The sequence below is a fragment of the Hypanus sabinus genome, chromosome 7, assembly GCF_030144855.1.
Source record: "Hypanus sabinus isolate sHypSab1 chromosome 7, sHypSab1.hap1, whole genome shotgun sequence".
NCBI lineage: Eukaryota > Metazoa > Chordata > Chondrichthyes > Myliobatiformes > Dasyatidae > Hypanus > Hypanus sabinus.
Genome location: NC_082712.1, coordinates 50,094,439 through 50,113,960, shown reverse-complemented (window position 1 = coordinate 50,113,960; position 19,522 = coordinate 50,094,439). Strand labels below are relative to the sequence as shown.

Sequence of the window (19,522 nt, the reverse complement as noted above, 5' to 3'; positions counted from 1 at the left end):
TATATATAGATTTTCAAACAAGATGAATTTGGATCTGGTCCCAGGTTCACAATACTACAGATTGTAACAAAAAGTAACAGAATCTGTCCTCTCACTGATGTTGGCTGGATTTACAAGTGTTTCCTTCTACACATGCTTCCTTATTTGCACTTTCTAATACTGGTCTCATCTAATGTAGAACACAGAACAGAGTAGCATTGGGCAAGGTATTCGGACCCAGATCTGCTGATCTTCATGCCAATGTATAGTAAACGTGCTCTTCCTGAATATTATCCAGATCCCTCTATTCCACTCGTATTCATGCGTCTATCTAGGAGCCTCTGAAACTCCACCAAACTGCTCGCATCACAACTATGCCTAGTAACCTATTCCACTCACCTACAACTCTGTGTAAAAGTAAATAAATAAATCTGCCCTTCTTATCACCTTTAAATTTCCCCCTCCAACAATTAAAAACATGTTTTCTGGTATTTATTATTTTTCTCCTGGGGGAAAAGATCTAATCTTCATTAACAGAGATCTGGGGCAAGCCAGGACAAAAATGAGGAAATAAAAGAAATTAGTATTTATAAAAAAGGTAGTGGTTGAGGATTTAATGAAACCAAAAGCCAATTAATCCAAAGGATTAGATCATCTTCATCTGAGAGCTTACCATCTTGCAAAATTCTACAGAATTATATCTGTGGATTAAAGGGTAGAGAATGTGAGACCCTACTTAACAAAGGAACGAGAGAGAAAAATCTTGGGAAATACTGGCCTATCAATTAGAGGGAATACAGAATCTACAAAAGGATATAAGAACAGTACACTGTCAGACAGACAATAGGATGAGCATGGATTTATGAAAAGAAAATACTGCGTGTAATTTGCTGTTCCTTAAGATATGACCAATAGAATAGCTAAGTGGGCACCAGTGGATGCAGTGCAGTTGAATTTTCAAGTGGCTTTGGATAAGGTCCCACACAGGAAATTGGTCAAAAAGTTTAAAGCATGTGGAATTGGAGAGAACATACTGGCCTAGACTGAGAATCAGGTATTAGAGAGAAGACAAGGTGTAGGAATAAACAGGTCTTTCTCAGGTTGACCTATTGTGACCAATGGGTGCAACAGAGATCAAAGCTTGTTCATGATACATAGCAAAAATTTGGCAGAGGAGACAAAATGTCATAGAGTCATACAGCATGAAAACAGGCCCTTTGGCCTAACTGGTCTGTGCTGACCAATATTCCCTTCTAAGCTAGTCCCATTTGCCTCTGTATTGTCCTTATCCTTCTAGATCTTTCATATCCATACACCTGTCAAAGGGTCTTCTAAGTATTCAAGTTCATGTTCCATTTTAATTTTCATCCAACTATACATATGAGCTGTCATCATCACAGCTTGCCTTTCACTGAGTGAGCACTGGAGGGCAGCACCAACAGGAGGTTAGCACCAACAGGAGGTTGCCAGGCTCCAACCCAGCATGGACTCAAGCTCTCTCCCATACTGCCTTGGGCATCTCTTTCCCTGGTTAGCTGCGACAGGAGGCCTGCAGCATGAGGGGTTGTTCTGCACAACAACCAAGGCCATGCAGCTCCCCCATCATTGGTCTGGACAAAGAACTAGTGAACTGGACTTACGGTATTCTACAATACCAATGTCCACAAGATCTTTCAATCCTAAGACAACCAATTGTTAATGTACCTGCCTCGACCACTTTCCCTGGCAACTCTTTCCATATTCCTACCACCGTCTGTGCAAAAAAAAAACATGTTGCTCCTCAAGCTCTTGCCTTCTGGTTCTTGATTTCCACCCCTGAGGAATAGATTTAGTACGCTCACCCCATCTCTACACCTCATGATTTTAAATACCTCTGGAAGATCACCACTCTAAAGAAAAAATTCCCAACCTGTCCAATCTCTCTAAAATTCAATGTTGCGGGCCCTGGCAAAATCTGCTTAAATACTTCTGCTCTTTCCAGCTTAATGATATCTTTTCTGTAACAGGGTGGCCAAAACTGAACAGAATATTCCAAATGCAGCCTCACCAATGTGACATAACATCACAATTTCTATACTCAGTGTCCTGACTGATGTGCTAAAAGCCTTCAGCACCCAGTCTACCTATGATGCTACTTTCAGGGAACCATATTCTTGTACTCCTTGATTCTCCCTGTTCTACAGCATTCCTCAGGAGCCTAATGTTCACTGTGAAAGTCCTACGCTCATCTGTTTTTTCAAAATGCAATATTCCCAAATGTCATATTTCTAGTTTTGCTGACGATGTAAATCTCTGTGGGATTGTGACTGAGAAGGAAGTGTAAATAGGTTCCAGAGAATGTATAGACAAACTAATGGAAGTTATCTACTTAGAAACACTAAACATAAAACTTTGAAATGGTCAGAGATGAAGGGACGAAGTGCCTGTGCACAACTCACTGATAGCATATATGCAGGTGTTTCAAGAGATCAGAAAGCCATATGTATCTTGCCCTCTGTTGTTGGAGGATTTGAGTACAGGACCAAGGATGTCATACTGCATTTGTAGAGTGCCTTGAGAAGATTGCAACTGAAGTCTAGCGTCTAGTTTACCACCCCGGAACCAGTATGAGAAGACAGTACGTCGATGGAAATTTTCTTCAGCCGAGAGTGATGTACCTGTGGAATTATTTGCCGCAGAGGGCTGAGAAGGCCAAGTCATTGGATTTATAGGTTCTTGATGGGTGAAGGGGTTAAGGGTTGCAGGGAGAAGTCAGGAGAATGGGATTTTAAAAATCAGCCTCAATTGAATAAGAGAGCAGACTTTACAAACCAACTGGCCTAATTCTGCTCCTATATGGTATGCCTTAGTTTGAAACATGCCAGATTCTTCCAGGGACCATAGACTTTGAAGGAGTGGTGAGCTATTTTGGCCTGACATGGGGAAATACTTCTTCACACAAAGGTTGAATCTCTCTCTCCCAAATTTGTTTGGGACCTAAGTCCATGAGTCATTCTAGGGAGTCAAAGGAAATGGGAAGTGGTGGAAAGTTGGCTTGAGGGGACAAATTGCATCTTAATGCTCCTAATTCTCTGGTATGTTCAGCCAGGTTTCTGACATGGAGGCATACAGTCATAATCGCACAGATAGTAGCCATAGGCTCCAGAGCCATGCATAAATACCAAATGTCTGAACCTGTGCATATTTGATTCTTGCTGGTGGTAGAAGATGGAAATGACTTTTGCTTCCTCATAACATCAAGGGCATTATCTCCTGGTTATTGTTTATAAATAGTCTATGTAAGGATTACCTCATGACATTCAACCACCCTACCCCCACTGGCCACCCAATAGTTCATCATTGAGCACACATCCTCAGGCACAAATTGAAAGCAAATCCGACATTTATGGAATAGTCAAAGACCGATGATTGGATGGTGAATGAACTGGAGCCATTGCACCAATTCCATGACATTACCTGCCACCCTCAAAGACAATCCATTGCAAAGTGCACTGTGAATTCTCTGACACATATTTGCTGCCCGTCTGCTTCCTATGTTAATAGAGTTGGGGTGTCAGAAATGTTTCATTCCTATTAATCAGCGGTGCTGAGCACATGGAGCAAGTTTTTAATATGTTAATATACCTGTTTTCCAAAAAGAATCAGTCTTGCAATGATTAATTCATTGAGCAAAATACATATTTTTAGTTTTCGGTGTTTCAGGCTTGCAATTCCTGTATACTTTCATGCTGAACCAAGGTCCACAGCTCACAGAGTTTGAAATCTGTATTTCATAAGTTTTTTGCTAACTTTGTCTGTGTACTATTCAGCACTACGCTCTCACAGGTGACAGTGAGGAGAACTGTACCAGTCAATTTATTTACTTATTGAGATATAGGGCAGAATAGGTCCTTCCAGCCATTCGAGCTGTGACACCCAAATTCAATCCTAACCTAATCACAGGACAATTTACAGTGACCAATCAGCCTACCAGCCGGCAAGTCTTTGGACTGTGGGAGGAAACCGGAGCGCCCAGAGGAAACCCACACAATCACAGAGAGAATGTACAAACTCCTTACAGGCAGCAGTGGAAAATGAACCTGGGTAGAGCATTGTGCTAACCACCACACGACTGTACTGTTTCATGTGATGGAAATGGCTGAATCCACCACTCTCTGTATTCTTGTCAGGTCTAGTGTTATATTGTAATTGAAGAATGATTCAAAACAATAAGGATAACAAAGATATACATTCTTACAACAGGGAGGATATCATCTAGTGAATCATTGTGCGAGTGCCTACCTGCATTGACTCTGGTGAAGCCTGGCTTTCAATGGTACGGGCATGTCCAACAAGTAACCAAAACATGTTTAGCACCAGTAAAATGAGACAGACCTCTCCGTCCCTCTAAGCAAGGCCAGCTTAAATGCCAGAGATGGTCACTGTTTCCTCTGCATGGCTGTTGATTGCTGAGTACTGGCATGCAGCCTGATTTTCTCTGGCATCATGTGCTATATTCTGCATTATGTCTGTCGACCGCCACATCTTCTAGGTCCTGCGGTTACATTCAGAATGAATGGAGTTCATGCAGGATGCAAGGGAATTATGAACTGGGATGAGAATTTCTATTCTGGCATGAACTATGGGATTCAGAAAAGTTTGACATGAGTGCAGCTATGATTAGCGTTTTGGATCAGGAGACATGGCACCATGTGATTCATCCCTTGCCAGTCTGGCAGGATCATCAAACATCTTCCAATGCTGCAAGAAGATCCTCCGGATTATAAAGCATTCATTAAACTTGGGCCAGCAGGATCAGAAAGCTTCTCAGGAAACTTAAACACAAATATTCTGCTGTTGCTGGAAATCTTGAGCAACACACACAAGATGCTGGAGGAATTTTATAAAACCCTAGTTAGGCTAGTTCTGGTTGCCCCCATTATGGGAAGGATGCCGAGGCTTTGGAGAAGGTGCAGAAGAGGTTTACCAGAATGCTGCTTGGATTAGAAGACAAGAGGTTGTTTTCTCTGCAGTGGCAGAGGCTGAGGAGATCTGACAGAGGTTTATAAGGTTATGAGAGGCATAGGGAAAATAGACAGACAGTATCTTTTTCCCAGGATTGAAATGTCTAATGCCAGTGGGCATGCAATTAAGGTAAGGGGGTGAATTTTAAAGGAGAAGTGAGGACCAAGTTGTTCTTTACACAGAGTGCTGGGTGCCTGGAATGTACTGCCTCAAGTGGTAAGTGAGGTAAATACATTAGAGACTTTTAAGAGTCGTTTAGATAGGCACATAACTATGAGGAACATGGAAGGCTATGGACATTGAATCAGCACAACATTGTGGGCTGAAGGGCCTGTTCCTGCGCTTTATCAACCTAAGTTCTAATAATCCAGCAATTCAGGCAGCTTCTATGGAGGGGGGTAAAGGATCAACGTTTTGGGCCAAAACCCTTCATCAGGACTGGAAAGGAAGGGGGCAGAAGCCGGAATAAGAAGATTGGGGAAGGGAAGGGGTACAAGCTGGTAGGTGAAAAGTGAGACCAGGTTGAGGAGAAGGTGGCTGGGTGGGAGAGTGGGTATGAAATAAGAACTTGGGAAGGGATGGGTGGAAGAAAGAAAGCACTGAAGAAGAAGAAGGATTTTTTTTGTGTGAGAACGGTAAACCATAGAAGAAAGAGGGGAACCAGAGGAAGATGATGGGAAGTTGGGGAGAAGACAAGGTGAGAGAGAAACCATAATGGGGAATAGGAAAATAGAGAAGGATGGAGCGGGAAGCGAATAGAGGAAGTTGGGGAAATAATGTTCATGCCATCAGGCTGAAGACTACCTAGACGGAATATGAGGTGTTACTCCACCAACCTGAGTTTAACCTCATCATGGCATAGGGAATGCCATATTAGAATGGGAACAGGTCAAATTGAACTGGGTAGCCACTAGGAAATTCTGTGTTTTGCAGCAGACAGAGCATAGGTGATCCTCGAAGCAGCCCCCCAATCTGCATCGAGTCTCACAGATGTAGAGTAAGTCACACTGGCAGCACCAGATATAGTAGATGACCCCAACAGATTTGCAGGTGAAGTGCCACGTCACCTGGAAGGACTGTTTGGGGCCCCAAATGATAGTGAGGGAGGAGATATAGAGACAAACACATTACTTGTCACTCTTTCAGAGCTAAGTGAGGAGAGATGAATGGACAAGGGAGTCTTGTAGAGTGCGATATCTATGGAAAGCAGAGGGTAGGGGAGGGAAATATGTAAACACAAAGTACACTACAGATGCTGGGGTCAAAGCAACATGTACAGCACACTGGAGGAACTCAGCAGGTCGGGCAGCATCCAAAATATGTGCTTAGTGGTAGGATCTTGTTGGAGTTAGTGGAATTTACGGAGAATGGTCTTCTGGATATGGAGGCTCGAGGGGTGCTAGATGAGGACAAGGGGAACTTATCCCTTTCAGTCCCAATGAGCCTGTGTGACTTATTAACTTACTAACTGTATATCTTTTGGATGTAGGAGGAATCCATAGTATCAGGAGGAATCTCGCGTGATCATGCAGGGAACGTACGAACTCTTTATGGATAGTGGTGGAATTGATGGCACTGTAATTGCACTAAGCTAATCGTTACAGTACTGTGCCATCCCACACTAACTATAAACCACCTGCTTACACTCATTCTAAATTAATCCCTTTTTGCATTCGTCACACATCCTCATCAACTTCCGCACTCGCCCACACACGGGTGCTTTTGAAGCAAAGGCAATTTACTCTTAACTTAACAACTCACACCTCTTTGGGAGGAAGGGGGAGGGGGAAACAGGAGCAGCTGGAGGATATCCACACAGTATCAGGGAGAGTGTGCAAACTCCACACAGACAGCGCCCGAGTGTTAGGATTGATCCTGGGTCCCCAGTGCCAGCTCTTCTACCTGCGCTCTGTTGTCACGTGTACCGAGATACCGACAACAGCTTCTGTTCGTGTGCCACCAGGTAGATAATGCCAAACATAAGTACACTGAAGAAAGCAGAATGCAGAATATAGTGTCATTATAATCTAGGAATGGAAGGAGACATGTCAAGAATGAAATCTGATTGCTGTGGGATTAGTGTGGTTGGTTGTCCCTATGGACTCATTGGCTGAAGGGTCAGACTGTCTGTGCTTCCCCCTCCATATTATGAGTGTCTGTTCATCAAGATGCTCAAAACTATCTGCAAATGAGTTTCAAGTGGACAAGCATTGCAAAACAAGAGATATGCAGCCATAAATATCGGTCAAGATGTTCAGATGCTTTTCCAAGAACAATACTGAAGCAATGAGTGGTATTGGCTGCAACCGGTGAAGTGAGGAAATCACTAGAATGATACCTGTGCATTAGTAAAGCACAGTTTGTTTTTCCTTTTCAATTTAATGTGAGAGGGGAATCATTAAGCAGAAACACATTGATACTTGGTTTGGAGAATGCATTGACTGTAACTTTGTGAATAACAATCCCTGGTTTCCATCTACAATAACAATGATGACAGTTGCAGACTGAGCTGCCAAATTTTGTCATTTTTGTTCATCAATGAAAGAAGATGGTGCTATTTTTAATCAGACCTTGGCAACAGATACCCTGGTTTCATGCTCCCATTTTTCACTGACAAAATTGTCCCTGCACACACCATCACTAAGAGAATATGCTTGGCAGTTGCAAAGAAAGAGGCATAAACAGAAGAGGTTCTTAATGAAGTAAGTTTAGCCAAAAACAGAACACCTTATCTGTGTGGACAGTATCTGTTCTGTGCACGTCTGACAAGTTGAATTTCAGATGACACGAGAATATTATTTTCTTTCATTTAGGCTGCAAGTAATCGCTGTGTACTCCTATGACTGAGTGTAAAGACATTGAAGCATGGTCTTATTCCCCAACCTCAATTCCCAGGGCAAAATGAATTAGAGGTTATCAATTTCTTGTGGAAGTTGGAAAGGAGAAAATGAGGTGCACTCAATCCTGACCTGGGAAATCTTCCCATTTTGCTGAAACGGTAACTCACTGCAGCCTGTTTAGAACGCAAAGGGCACAAGAGTACAGGAAAATAGGAGTAGAAGGAGGCCATCAGGTCTCCAAAACATGCCCTGTCATTCAGTACGGCCGTGGCTGATCCCTGCTGGCCTCAACTCCTCCTGCGCCAGTTACCCTTAGCCACTGCACCACTGAAAAACACACAACATCCCATCAAATGTGCGACGAATGGAAGAACTCTTTAACAACTTCTCTTGGTGGTTTTTTGTAGTGTAAATTGAGCTAGATCAAAGCTGCTAGTCAATTATCTGGTAAATGTTTGAAGACATTTTCCTTATAAGGATGATGGAAATATTTGAAGTAATAGCGGTTGGAATAAAAAGATATTGAACAAGTGAACTCTTAAATTAGCCATCTGAAATTCAAATCGGTTCAGTTTATAGGAGGCATTCCACTTGTTTAAAGTATATACTTCTAAGATAGTGGAGAGGAATTTCAACAGATCACTGTCTAGATGAGGATTTTGTTTCAAAGGCTTGTCATATTAGTGATCTCCAATCTGCCAGTACCATTTCAATGAAGCATGGTCTGTTCAGCTGAGTTCCATGGGCAGCTCTAGCATTTAATCTCAAATCAACAAAACGAGGTCCGCCGTTCAGTGTTACTTCAAGATGCACTTCGCGCGCACTCAAAATGATGATAAATCATGTGAGAAAAAGATACAGACTTGGTTTTTGTCCAGTGTCAAAGGCTAATGTTTGCAGAGTTGTTTAATTTCAAAGAAAGCCTTTAAAACTACATAGATTGCATGACATTCCTGCAATATTGTCAGCGCATAGCAATCATAGGTCCTTAGAGCTGCACGTTGTTGAACTATATTGCTCTCACATATTCGTTCTGAAATTTAGCTGCATCATTTACTGTATTTAGAGGTCTGTTATTGGAAATTCATTTCCTCTTGTCTTTCTGCAGGATCAATATCAGTTCTGCTATCGAGCTGCACTGGAGTACCTTGGAAGCTTCGATCACTATGCAACATAGAAACCCAATCCACCTTGGATTTACAGTAGGCCATTTAAGATCCAGAAAGCCTCTTCTGAGCCATACAATGTGCTTGAGAAGTACTACTTACTCCTAGCTAAAGATAAATTAGTGGGGGGGGGGCAGGGGAAATTTAAAAATAAACTATTCCAGGTGGACCAAGAATTGGCAATTTAATAACCAACTTAAGAAGAGGAGGAGAATCTTTTCTGATGGGGCACCAAAAAGAATTGTTCAGAAAACTCAAGGATTCAACTTTGATGATTGAAGTGGAGGTGAACCGATTGAAGAAGACTGAGATTGAGGAAGGAATGTCTGAGAACTGTGGAGAAAGGATTGCAAAGCTGAATCTTGAGAGTACTATGTCTGCAAGGGAATAAAAATGTTATGAAAAGGCCAGTTCCTGACTTAAGAATCTAGTAGGACACGTTTGCTTCAGTATCACCCCTTTCCACCATTTGCTCATACTAATTATTAAGAGGGAGGGAATGTTCAAATTACTGATTTAGTTTTTTAGTACTGTAATATACTGCTGACCTGTGCTTCATTTTTAACTGTGTAAACTTCTTTCCCTTTTTTAACAAAAGTTTATCATTCAATGAAGTGAATTTAAAAAGTTGCTTATTTGTTCATATGTTTTTTCCAGACTAGCTTTTTTTAAGCTGTAGAAATGATGTATGTATCTGGCTGTAGAAACGGAAATAATTTGAAATTTTTGATGCACATTTTTTGTGCAGTCCTTTTATTTATCTTTTACCACATAATGGTCTGATTGAGTTTTTCATTTTAATGAAACTTGCCCTTAGCAGTCAGTTAATAAACAAATCAACTAATAACATTAAATGAAAAAGGGCCTTTATGGAATCAACAGGGAGGGGCAAAGTATAAAGCTGCTGCTACTGAATTCATCAGATCATCCATGTCAAGGATTTTAAGATGTGGTTGAATAGCTCGCCAAATATATCACTAGTAACCTCCATCTGAATAATAATTAGTTGTCTAGGCTTCCATGATGACATGGTGAAAAGTTAGTGTCTACTGGAATGCACATCAATGAACTTAGTAATCCATGTTTAATAGGTTCATATGATATACTGAAACGTATCTTTGCACATGTACGCAATAAATTGCATATAAAAAAGCAAATAAGTTTTAAAACTTTTAGCGTGGGACTTTCATTTTGCTTCTATACTTTATAGTGAGCATGTTGTTAAATATACTTGGATTAAGTAATCCCTGTTTCAGAGCTAAAATGGGATTGAAAGTCTTTTAATTTCTTTAAGAGGATGAAACATCTTGAGGGGAGGATAACAGTTCAAAGCATTTCACATTTTTTGAAGCCATAGTATACAGTTTTGTGTTTCTTTTGCAGATTCAGTAGAATTTAACTTTATCAAGAAGCCTTGCTCTAAAGTCTCATCGGTAACACCTGTGTAATTCCATAGGAAAAGGGCAAATACTGCTGCAGTGTGGGTCTACCGCAAAAAGCAGCAGTGTTTCACAGTGCCTGTGAGGCAAGGCTAAGAGCTGATGGTTGCAGGAATTGGGAGTCCCGCAGAGGAATTACATTGCGGGAGGCAGAATATGTCCCAAATGTTGGGAAAACTTGCAGTTGACATTGCTGGATTCTCAGCTTCCAACACAAAATCAGGGGCTCCACAATGCCTAGGAACCTGCCCTTCCTTGTTGGTTACTGTAACTACCAGTCTGGAACACCCTGAAAGTGTGCCTAGGCAACAAACGGAAGCCAGACTTGGCATCTCCTCACCAGAAAGAAATGTCACTGGAAGATTAAAATAAATGTTGTTCTGCTAAATGGGAGTGATTTGAACGCAGACTATCCTTCCTCTTTAAGCATTAATTTTGATTGCAATGATAACTTTATATGCAAATTAGACACTTATACCATTGTGTACATACTTTGCATTTAATTTCTATCTCTGAATTGAAGTGCTTCAAGTGTATTGAGGTCTTTTGTGTACCTTAAAGTCAAATCCAGTAGGTGATCACATTACATTACATCTAGATAGCAGAAATGAGTTCTGTGGAAAATGGTTAAAATTTCTTCATCAATAGTGCCACGGTCAACTGGGTTTCAGTTGTTTCATTGAGTCAACCAACAGATTTTTTTAATGTATTTGTCCTTGATACAGCAGTCATATTTAGAGTTTTCAGCTTTTTTATATATGAAAATTAGATTCCCTTTCTTAGTTCTTTTCCAATTGCTTTTCAAGCAAGTGCAAGCACAATGGTAGTGTTAGGCAAGCCACGGTGTTAGCAGGTTCTTTGCATTAGAAGAACCAAGAACATTGAAATTAGGTGGAAAGATATGTCAGGAATCATTACAATTTGTCTGCGAGACCAATCACCCTATTGTGTTTTTTTTAGTTTTCTTTCCTCTCAGAGGTCAAAAACTTTTCAAAATCATACAAAAGCACTTTTTTCTAAAATAAGAAAGATGACAGAAGGCTACCTCAGGATGGAAGCCGTAAGTTTATGTCATGTTGATGCACCTCTCCATGTTGTAAAATTAACAATCTGCTAATACTCCTGTGAGATGAGATACAGACCATTACCTAGTTAAGAACCACCAGCCTAACCTCGATCAGTATTGAGCCGAGTTGCTGAGGTTGCCAAGTATAACTGTTCATATATTTGTCCAATTAATGTATGTCTCTTAAAAACAAAGTACCTGTTTTGTACCAAGAGCTATTTGTGAAATCATATAAGAACATGTTGAGTGAGAAAATGTTCCAATGGAATTCTTGTTTGGGAATGCATTTTTCCCCCAGAGCTGATTTTAAAAAAATTGAAGTATTTAAACTGAAAATCAGAATGTGGTAGCCAGGGTAATTACAATAAACGGAGTAAGTTGTCAAGAATGCCCAGCGTATTTGCTGCTTTTTTAATCTAGCTTCTCATTGATGTGTGTTCCTGATTGCACTCACTGTCTCCCATTCCACATCACTGTCTTATTAAAACCTCTTAATCTGCAAATTCCTTCATAATCTGCAGGAAGATATATTTTTCTCTCTTTGAAAGCTGACAAGGTGCTATGATTATTTAACCATTAACCTATGTAGGCAATATATATAAATATATATATAATTTTTTTAATTAGTTGCATTCAGATAGATAACATTTGTATGATACAAGTATATTTTAATTTAGCAATTCTTCTGCAAATTATTTTCTCATATTAGTTGTTGCTTTCTTTTTTTAATTATCCATTTTGCAAAAGTCTAAAGTCCTCCAGGGAGATGTGCACTTTTCCAAAACTTTGTACTATGCACGGCCCTCCTGATTCTACACCCAAAATTACATGCTACTTGAACCCCTGTGTAATTTATGCGTTCACTCTAGGTGTTTATGTAAATAACACAGAATTTTAGGAGAGAAAAGGTGGCTGCAATGATGCCCAAATACTCTGACAAATCTCCCGATGGCTTCAAATTCTACCATGCCCATCTTGTGAATTTTTCCATTCAAGTTTGAAGTGCTTGGATTTATTTTCAAAGTAAAACAGACTGTGTTCACTGCTCTCATTTGAATGCATAGATTGAACAAAACAAAATGTAACATGGCTTGTTCAAAGAATCATACAATTACCTCTAATTAGTAGTTAGCATAAATGTTTTACAGATTGAAAAGCGTGCTTTTTATTTTCTTACTTAGGTTACATTGGTGGCAAAAAGTCTGTAAGAAAATCAGTTATTTGCTGACACAAGTTCCATTTGTTACAAATGAATTCTAATAAAAATGTCAGTGTTATGCACCATTGGTGGTCTTTATTAAATTCATAGGCACTCTGTGTATCATCATGTAGAAGGGAAGTTTGTGATGCAGGTCAATATTCACCAAGTTTTCATAGCAGTTCAGTCACCTTCTGATATTGTTTGTCAGCCAATAAAGCCACCCCAACTTTCATTCAATGCACCAAATGCCTCTGATGTGTTTCCGATGTGCATGTGGGGAAACCACCCAGGTGTTGTAGTGAATCATCAGAATTCTAAGTTAAAAACCATGTGATTCTTACCCATTCTCAGTCTGCTTACATCGTGACATTGTCCAAGGCACACCAGAGACCACCAATCTGTCCTTCAGCTGAGGTCTGGGAATTGTTGAGATATCATCTTGTGGTACTACAAACTCCTTCTCACTCAGAGTCGAGATCATTCATACTCCTACAGGTAATACGAGGTGACAGTGGTAAAGGGATGATTGATAGCTCTTCTTGGTCATGCCTTTTGTCCAAAGCTGCAACTACTTTTGCCAGTACGGTCAGTCTAAAGCTGGGACTTCTGGTCACAGAGTGCTTAAGGTTGACTATCAAAGCTAGCTGCAATCTATTCTCAAATGGATCTACTAAGAGGCATGTAGTACAATGGAGAAGCCTGAAATTTTTGCAACTTGTGAGCCTATTCCCATTTTTGCTATTCTTTGGCAAGGGTAAGGGAATTGCAGTATATTTCTAAGGGATTACCTGTGACCTTGAGCCAGCAGTGGACTGCAAGCTGTGGTATGTTGGAGAAATCTCCAAACCTACCCCAGAGAGAGCTTGTAAAATATCATGACCAAAGTAATCTTCACAGCATTTTGAGGATTTGGTGCATAGTACTTAAATTAACTGGACTTCCATCCAGCGGCTTATTGATCCAAAGACTGGATATCACACCCCACTGTGGCAGTAGGAGAACTTAAAATCAAATCTGATGAATCTATATAAAGAAAACTGCTGACATTAACAATATCCACAAAGCTGTCAGTTTGCTATAGTTAAAACATTCTGGCTTGTCATTAAAAACCCATTAGATTTGCCATTGTCTTTCACTGTTGGACATTGTCCATCCTTACTTGATCTGGCCAATATGTGAATGCAGGCATAGAGCAAGCTGGCTGAATTTCAACTGACATCTGAGATGACCTGACAAAACACTCAGGTATTTCCACCACATGCACTGCAGCAGTTGAAATGGGATGTTAATCACCCTTCTAAAGGATAAATTGGGATATTGAGATTGATATTGAAGTCCATACCTTGTGTACCAAGTTGGAACTGATTTCAACACTAGTTCCTTCTGCAGAATGAATTTTGACATCACTGACCCAAGACTGCTACTCTCTGCTGCAGGAAGATGAGGCTCTGGGGAAGAACTTTTCTGGATTTTGATGGATCTTATCTGACAAATGTGTTGCAAACAACAGGACAAAGTGCTTCAGTGGTTTCCATGGAAGGAGGAGAAAATATGATATGTCAAAAATGTTTTGTGTATTGTGGTCAGAAATAAATAACCAACGGAGTCGAAGTGCAGGACTTCCTTGGAGTTATGAAATCATAAAGATTTGAAAGAGGTCCCTCAGTCCATCAAATCTATGCAGACCATCAAGCAGCAATCAAAAACCAGTTCTAGTTACCAGTACTTGCTCTGTTCCCTTCTGTCCATCAATGATTTAAGTTCTCATCCGGATACTTACTAACCATTATGAGAGTATCTTCCTCCACTACACATTCAGGCTGTTATCTAGAATCCAACAGTGCTCTAGATAGAAAAGTACAACACAGAAAAAAGGACTTTAACCCATGATGTTGTGCCAAACTAATTAAGCTAGTGACACCTAATCTCTTCTTTGCGCACGTGGTTCATATCCCTCCATTCTCTGCATGTTCTTGTGCCTATCTAAGAGCCTCATGAACACCTCTGCTGTATCTGCCACCACTATTATCCCTGTGATTGCATTCCAAGCATCACTGCTCTCTGTGAAATCATGCTCTGCATATCTCCTTCGAATTTTCTCCCTCTCATCTTAAGTGCACCCTCTAGTATTTGACGTCTTGGACTTGGGAAAAATGCACCACTTGTAAAGGTTATTCCTCAAATTCACTTTAAGTCTCTTGCCCCTTCCAGTATTTGATAGATTTACCATTTGCCTTGTGAGTTCCCCTCATGTTTCTGTATCTCTCAAACAACCTGTCCAATCTCTCCTCTTAACTAAAGTCATCCAATTTTGTTGTTTCCTGGTGTTTAACCTATTACCACATTGAAACAACAAAAAGAAGGGTTAATGCTATCTTCTTGTGAGTGACGTGGCAATTGCAGGCAAAGTCCAAATTGTTGCTTTGGCCATTACAGCTGAAGATGGCAGAAGTCTGAAATAAAATCAGGAATGGATTTAAACAGATTAAAGTGTAGGAGTACCTAAGCAAAGAATAATGCAGCAGGCATTTCATTCCTCAACCCCAGTTCTGACAGAAGATTTTTAAGCTGGGATGTTTATTCTGTTTCTCTCTCCACAGGTGTTGCTGGGTCTACTGAGTGCTTCCAGACTTTTCTATTTCTTCATAAAGCTGATAAATAAACGTAAAGCCAATACAAAGATAAAGTGACAAACATCCACTGCTTTACCAGACATTACCCATTTATTTAAATTGATGATTAGTTACAATGTTATTATAGGGCAAGAAAGCCATATGGCTCAGAAAATGGTCCTTCAGCCCAGCTGGTTAATGCTGTCCAAGATTCTGATCTAAGCTATCCCATTTGCCTGCTTTTGGTCTGTGTTCCTAAATATTTCCTATCCATGTCCAAGTGCCTTTTCAAAGTTGCTAATGTACCCTTCCTCAAGCACTTCCTCTGGCAGCTTATTCCACACACTGAGCAACATCTGGGTAAAAAAGTTACCCTTAGGTTCCAATTGAATCTCCAGCTTTTCAGCTTAAACAGATAGTTCTTGTTAATAATCTAATTCTTGATTCCCTAACCTTGGGAAAAAGATGGTGTATTCACCCTATCTATGTTCCTTATGATATGTATTAAATACTTTGACGCTCTGCTGCTTTATTTCCAGATAACTTTCAGGAGTGGGTCTCATCACTTTACCCAAGGGTAGACCCTAATCTGTGTGAGTGACTTTCACCAAGGGATTTAAGGACAAGATTGCATTACTGATTTGTCAATGTCAGCATCTGGGGGATGGGGGTTGAATGTCAGATTCATCATTTTTCGTAGTTATATTATGAGGCACTTTCAGACAGAGAGCTTTTTTTAATTTCATAATGAAATTGCTTTCAATATCAGTGCCAAAGTGAACAAGTTACAGCAGTTTGTGGTGTACAGAGGGAGTCTTACTGCATCTTAATTTTATGGATTGAGAACTGTTAACACATGCAGATCCCTCCCTCTTATATAACTAATTCCTGATTTTTAGAAAGCAGATAACAACAGAACCTGCCTCCCTATTGACTTTTGTTTGGGGGTTGATTTTACTTTGAATTTCCCGTGCAATGTGTGTGCACCCAGTTTTGAGAAAGGACATTTTTTGCTGCATTGAGAAGTAGTAACACCATATCTGTGTGCATTCGGCAGAGTGCAAAGTGAGCAGAACATGGACAAATCTTGGATAGTATTGATCTGATTACAAAAAACTGGACATCAACAGGAAGACAGTTCCAGGTGTTCAGATTGCACCAGTGTTCAATAGCATAAAGGTGTACTCTGAGTTGCATCAATTACTGGCAGGTTTGATGTTGACTGAATTGAAAGCATTTTGCTTGTTAAGAAGTGATGCACCCTGACATTGACAAAGATTCCCAAGCCAACAGGGAACGTGCAAAATTGTGCTTTCACTCAGTGGTGCAGACAGTCCAGTGCATCTGTGGATATGAACTTCCCACTATTCAGGGCATTTACAATGACAGGTGCGTAAAAAGGGCCCAAAGGATCATTGGAGACCCTAGTCACCTCAATCACAAATATTTTCAGCTGCTACCATCCAAGAAACAGTACCATGGCATAAAAGCCAGGACCAACAAGCTCCAGGACAGCTTCTTCCACCAGGCCAACAGTCTGATTAACTCATGCTGACACCATTGTATTTCTAAGCTATATTGACTGTCCTGTTGTATATCTTACTGTATATACTATTTATTACAAATTACTACAAATTGCACATTGCACGTTCAGACAGAGATGTACGTAAAGATTTTTACTCCTTCTGCATGTGAAGGATGTAAGAGATAAAGTCAATTCAATTCAGCCCCTGGTTACTCTCAGATATGAAAGTTCCTTTGATCGGTGTGATGGGGAAAGGGAGCATGCTGAGTTGGGTCTCCTGTCACAAAAGGGCGTCATGGGGTCTCATCAGAAAACAATTCTCCACGCACAACACTAAGAATCGACAAGACCATTCCCTCTATACAGATGTATCATAGCGATGGTATGGCTACAGTGTGAAGATGGCGGCACATGCAGTCACTCCAGCTCCAACCAATGGAGTAACTGTAAACAAGGGAAATCTGCAGATGCTGGAAATCCAAGCAACACACACAAAATACTGGAGGAACTTAGCAGACCAGGCATCATCTGTGGAAAAGAGTAAACAGTTGACTCTTCATGGGGTAAGGGTCTCGCCCAAAACATCCACTGTTCACTCTTTTCCATAGATGCTGCCTGGCCAGCTGAGTTCCTCCAGCATTTTGTGTGTGTTGCTCGGATTTCCAGCATCAACAGATTTTCTCTTGTTTGAGAACACATTAGACCTGGTTTATACCAACACCCCTGATGCATACAAAGATGCTCCCTCACGTGGGATCTTCAGACCACTTATCTGTTATGCTAATTCCGGTATACAGATCAATTATTAAACCAGTTCAAAGGGAGATAAAGACTTTTCCAGAAGGAGCAACTCAGCATTGCAGGACTGTTTTGAAAACACGCACTGGAGCATGACCTGGGAGGAGGCTGCCCAAGACCGTCACGTTAACATCAATGACTATGCAAGATCTGTGTCTGGTTATATAGAGAAGTTCATTGAGGATGTCACAGTTATTAAACACATCTATGTGAGGGCAAATCAGAAGCCCTTGCCCCCTGAGGAACAGCTACCCTGTCTGACTGCAGCTGATGTGAGGAAGACCCTAGCCACGGTCAATCCATGTAAAGTGGAGGCCTGATAACATAACTACTTGTGTGCTGAGGGACTATGCAGCCCCATTAACTGAGGTTCCAACAGACATCATCAACATCTCTCTGGGAAAGTCCACTTTGCCCTCAGGCCTCAAGGCAGCCATCATCATAGAAAATAGGTGCAGGAGTAGGCCATTCGGCCCTTTGAGCCTGCACCGCCATTCAGTATGATCATGGCTGATCATCCAACTCAGAACACTGTACCTGCTTTCTCTCCATACCCCCTGATCCCTTTAGCCACAAGGGCCATATCTAACTTCGTCTTAAATATACCCAATGAACCAGCCTCAACTGTTTCCTGTGGCAGAGAATTCCACAGATTCACCACTCTCTGTGTGAAGAAGTTTTTCCTCATCTCGGTCCTAAAAGGCTTCCACTTTATCCTTAAACTGTGACCCCTCGTTCTGGACTTCCCCAACATCGGAAACAATTTTCCTGCATCTAGCCTGTCCAATCCCTTTAGAATTTTATATGTTTCAATAAGATCCCCCCTCAATCTTCTAAATTCCAGTGAGTATAAGCCTAGTCGATCCAGTCTTTCTTCATATGAAAGTCCTGCCATCCCAGGAATCAATCTGGTGAACCTTCTTTGTACTCCCTCTATGGCAAGAATGTCTTTCCTCAGATCATCCCAGTGCTCATGAGGGCAACTGTAACGACTACCGTCCAGTGACAGTGAGCTCAACAATAATGAGGTGCTTTCAGCAGCTGGTTACGGATCACATTAAATCTCATCTTCCTGCTAGTTGGTGCCTTTCCAGTTTGCTCCATTGATGAGGCCATAGCCTCTGCATTCCTCTCCATCCTGTCCCACCTGGAAAATGGTGCCACATATGCCAGGATGATGTTTATCGACATCAGCTTGGCACTTAATGCGATCATTTTTGATCACCCCTGAGTAACTGGTGATTGGGTCTCAACACCTCTCTCTGTAACTGGATGCTGGACTTCTTCACAGAAAGACCACAGTTAGTCCATGTTGGCAGCAACATCTCGAGCTCCATCACACTGAGCACTGGCGCCCCCTGGGGCTGTGTGTTCATCACGCTGCTGATGCATGACGGCATTGTCAGGTCCAGATCAAACCGATTCATCAAGTTCGTTGATGACACAATGGTGGTTGGCAACAACAAATCGGCATATAGAGGGGAAGTAGAGTGGCTGGTTGAATGGTGCAAGCACAACAACTTGAGTCTCAATGTAAGAACTGTAAGACTTATCACAAAGACCAGGCTGTAAGACTAATGAACTCCCAGTTACCATCCAGGTCCATCACGCATGATGCACCAGTAGCATTATACTGTTTACTTTTTAACTTGTGTCTTAAATACACCTTGTTATTTGTTAATTGGCTAGAGGTAATATTACTTTAGGCATTATGTGTGTGAGTATTATATACTGTGCTGTGCACCTTGGTCCGGAGGAACGTGGTTTCATTTGGCAGTATAGTTGAATGATAATAAATTGAACTTGAACTTGAACTGCTCTGCCCAAGACCACAAGAAATTATGAAGAGTTCTGAATGGACCCTATCCGTCACATAAACCAGCCTCTTCTCC

At 41.0% G+C, this 19,522-nt stretch overlaps 1 protein-coding gene across 4 annotated transcripts in view; it reads left to right on the top strand.

The window, feature by feature from the left end:
• Positions 1-12,775, top strand: part of LOC132396773 (receptor-type tyrosine-protein phosphatase delta) — a 635,525-nt gene extending 622,750 nt beyond the window's left edge. For all 4 annotated transcript variants that reach the window (XM_059974654.1, XM_059974652.1, XM_059974656.1 and 1 more), the window contains one exon: positions 8,932-12,775. In XM_059974654.1, the coding sequence (XP_059830637.1) occupies positions 8,932-9,000 (69 nt within the window). In that variant the 3' untranslated portion in view covers positions 9,001-12,775. The remainder of the gene's footprint in view (positions 1-8,931) is intronic.
• Positions 12,776-19,522: the final 6,747 nt, after the last annotated feature.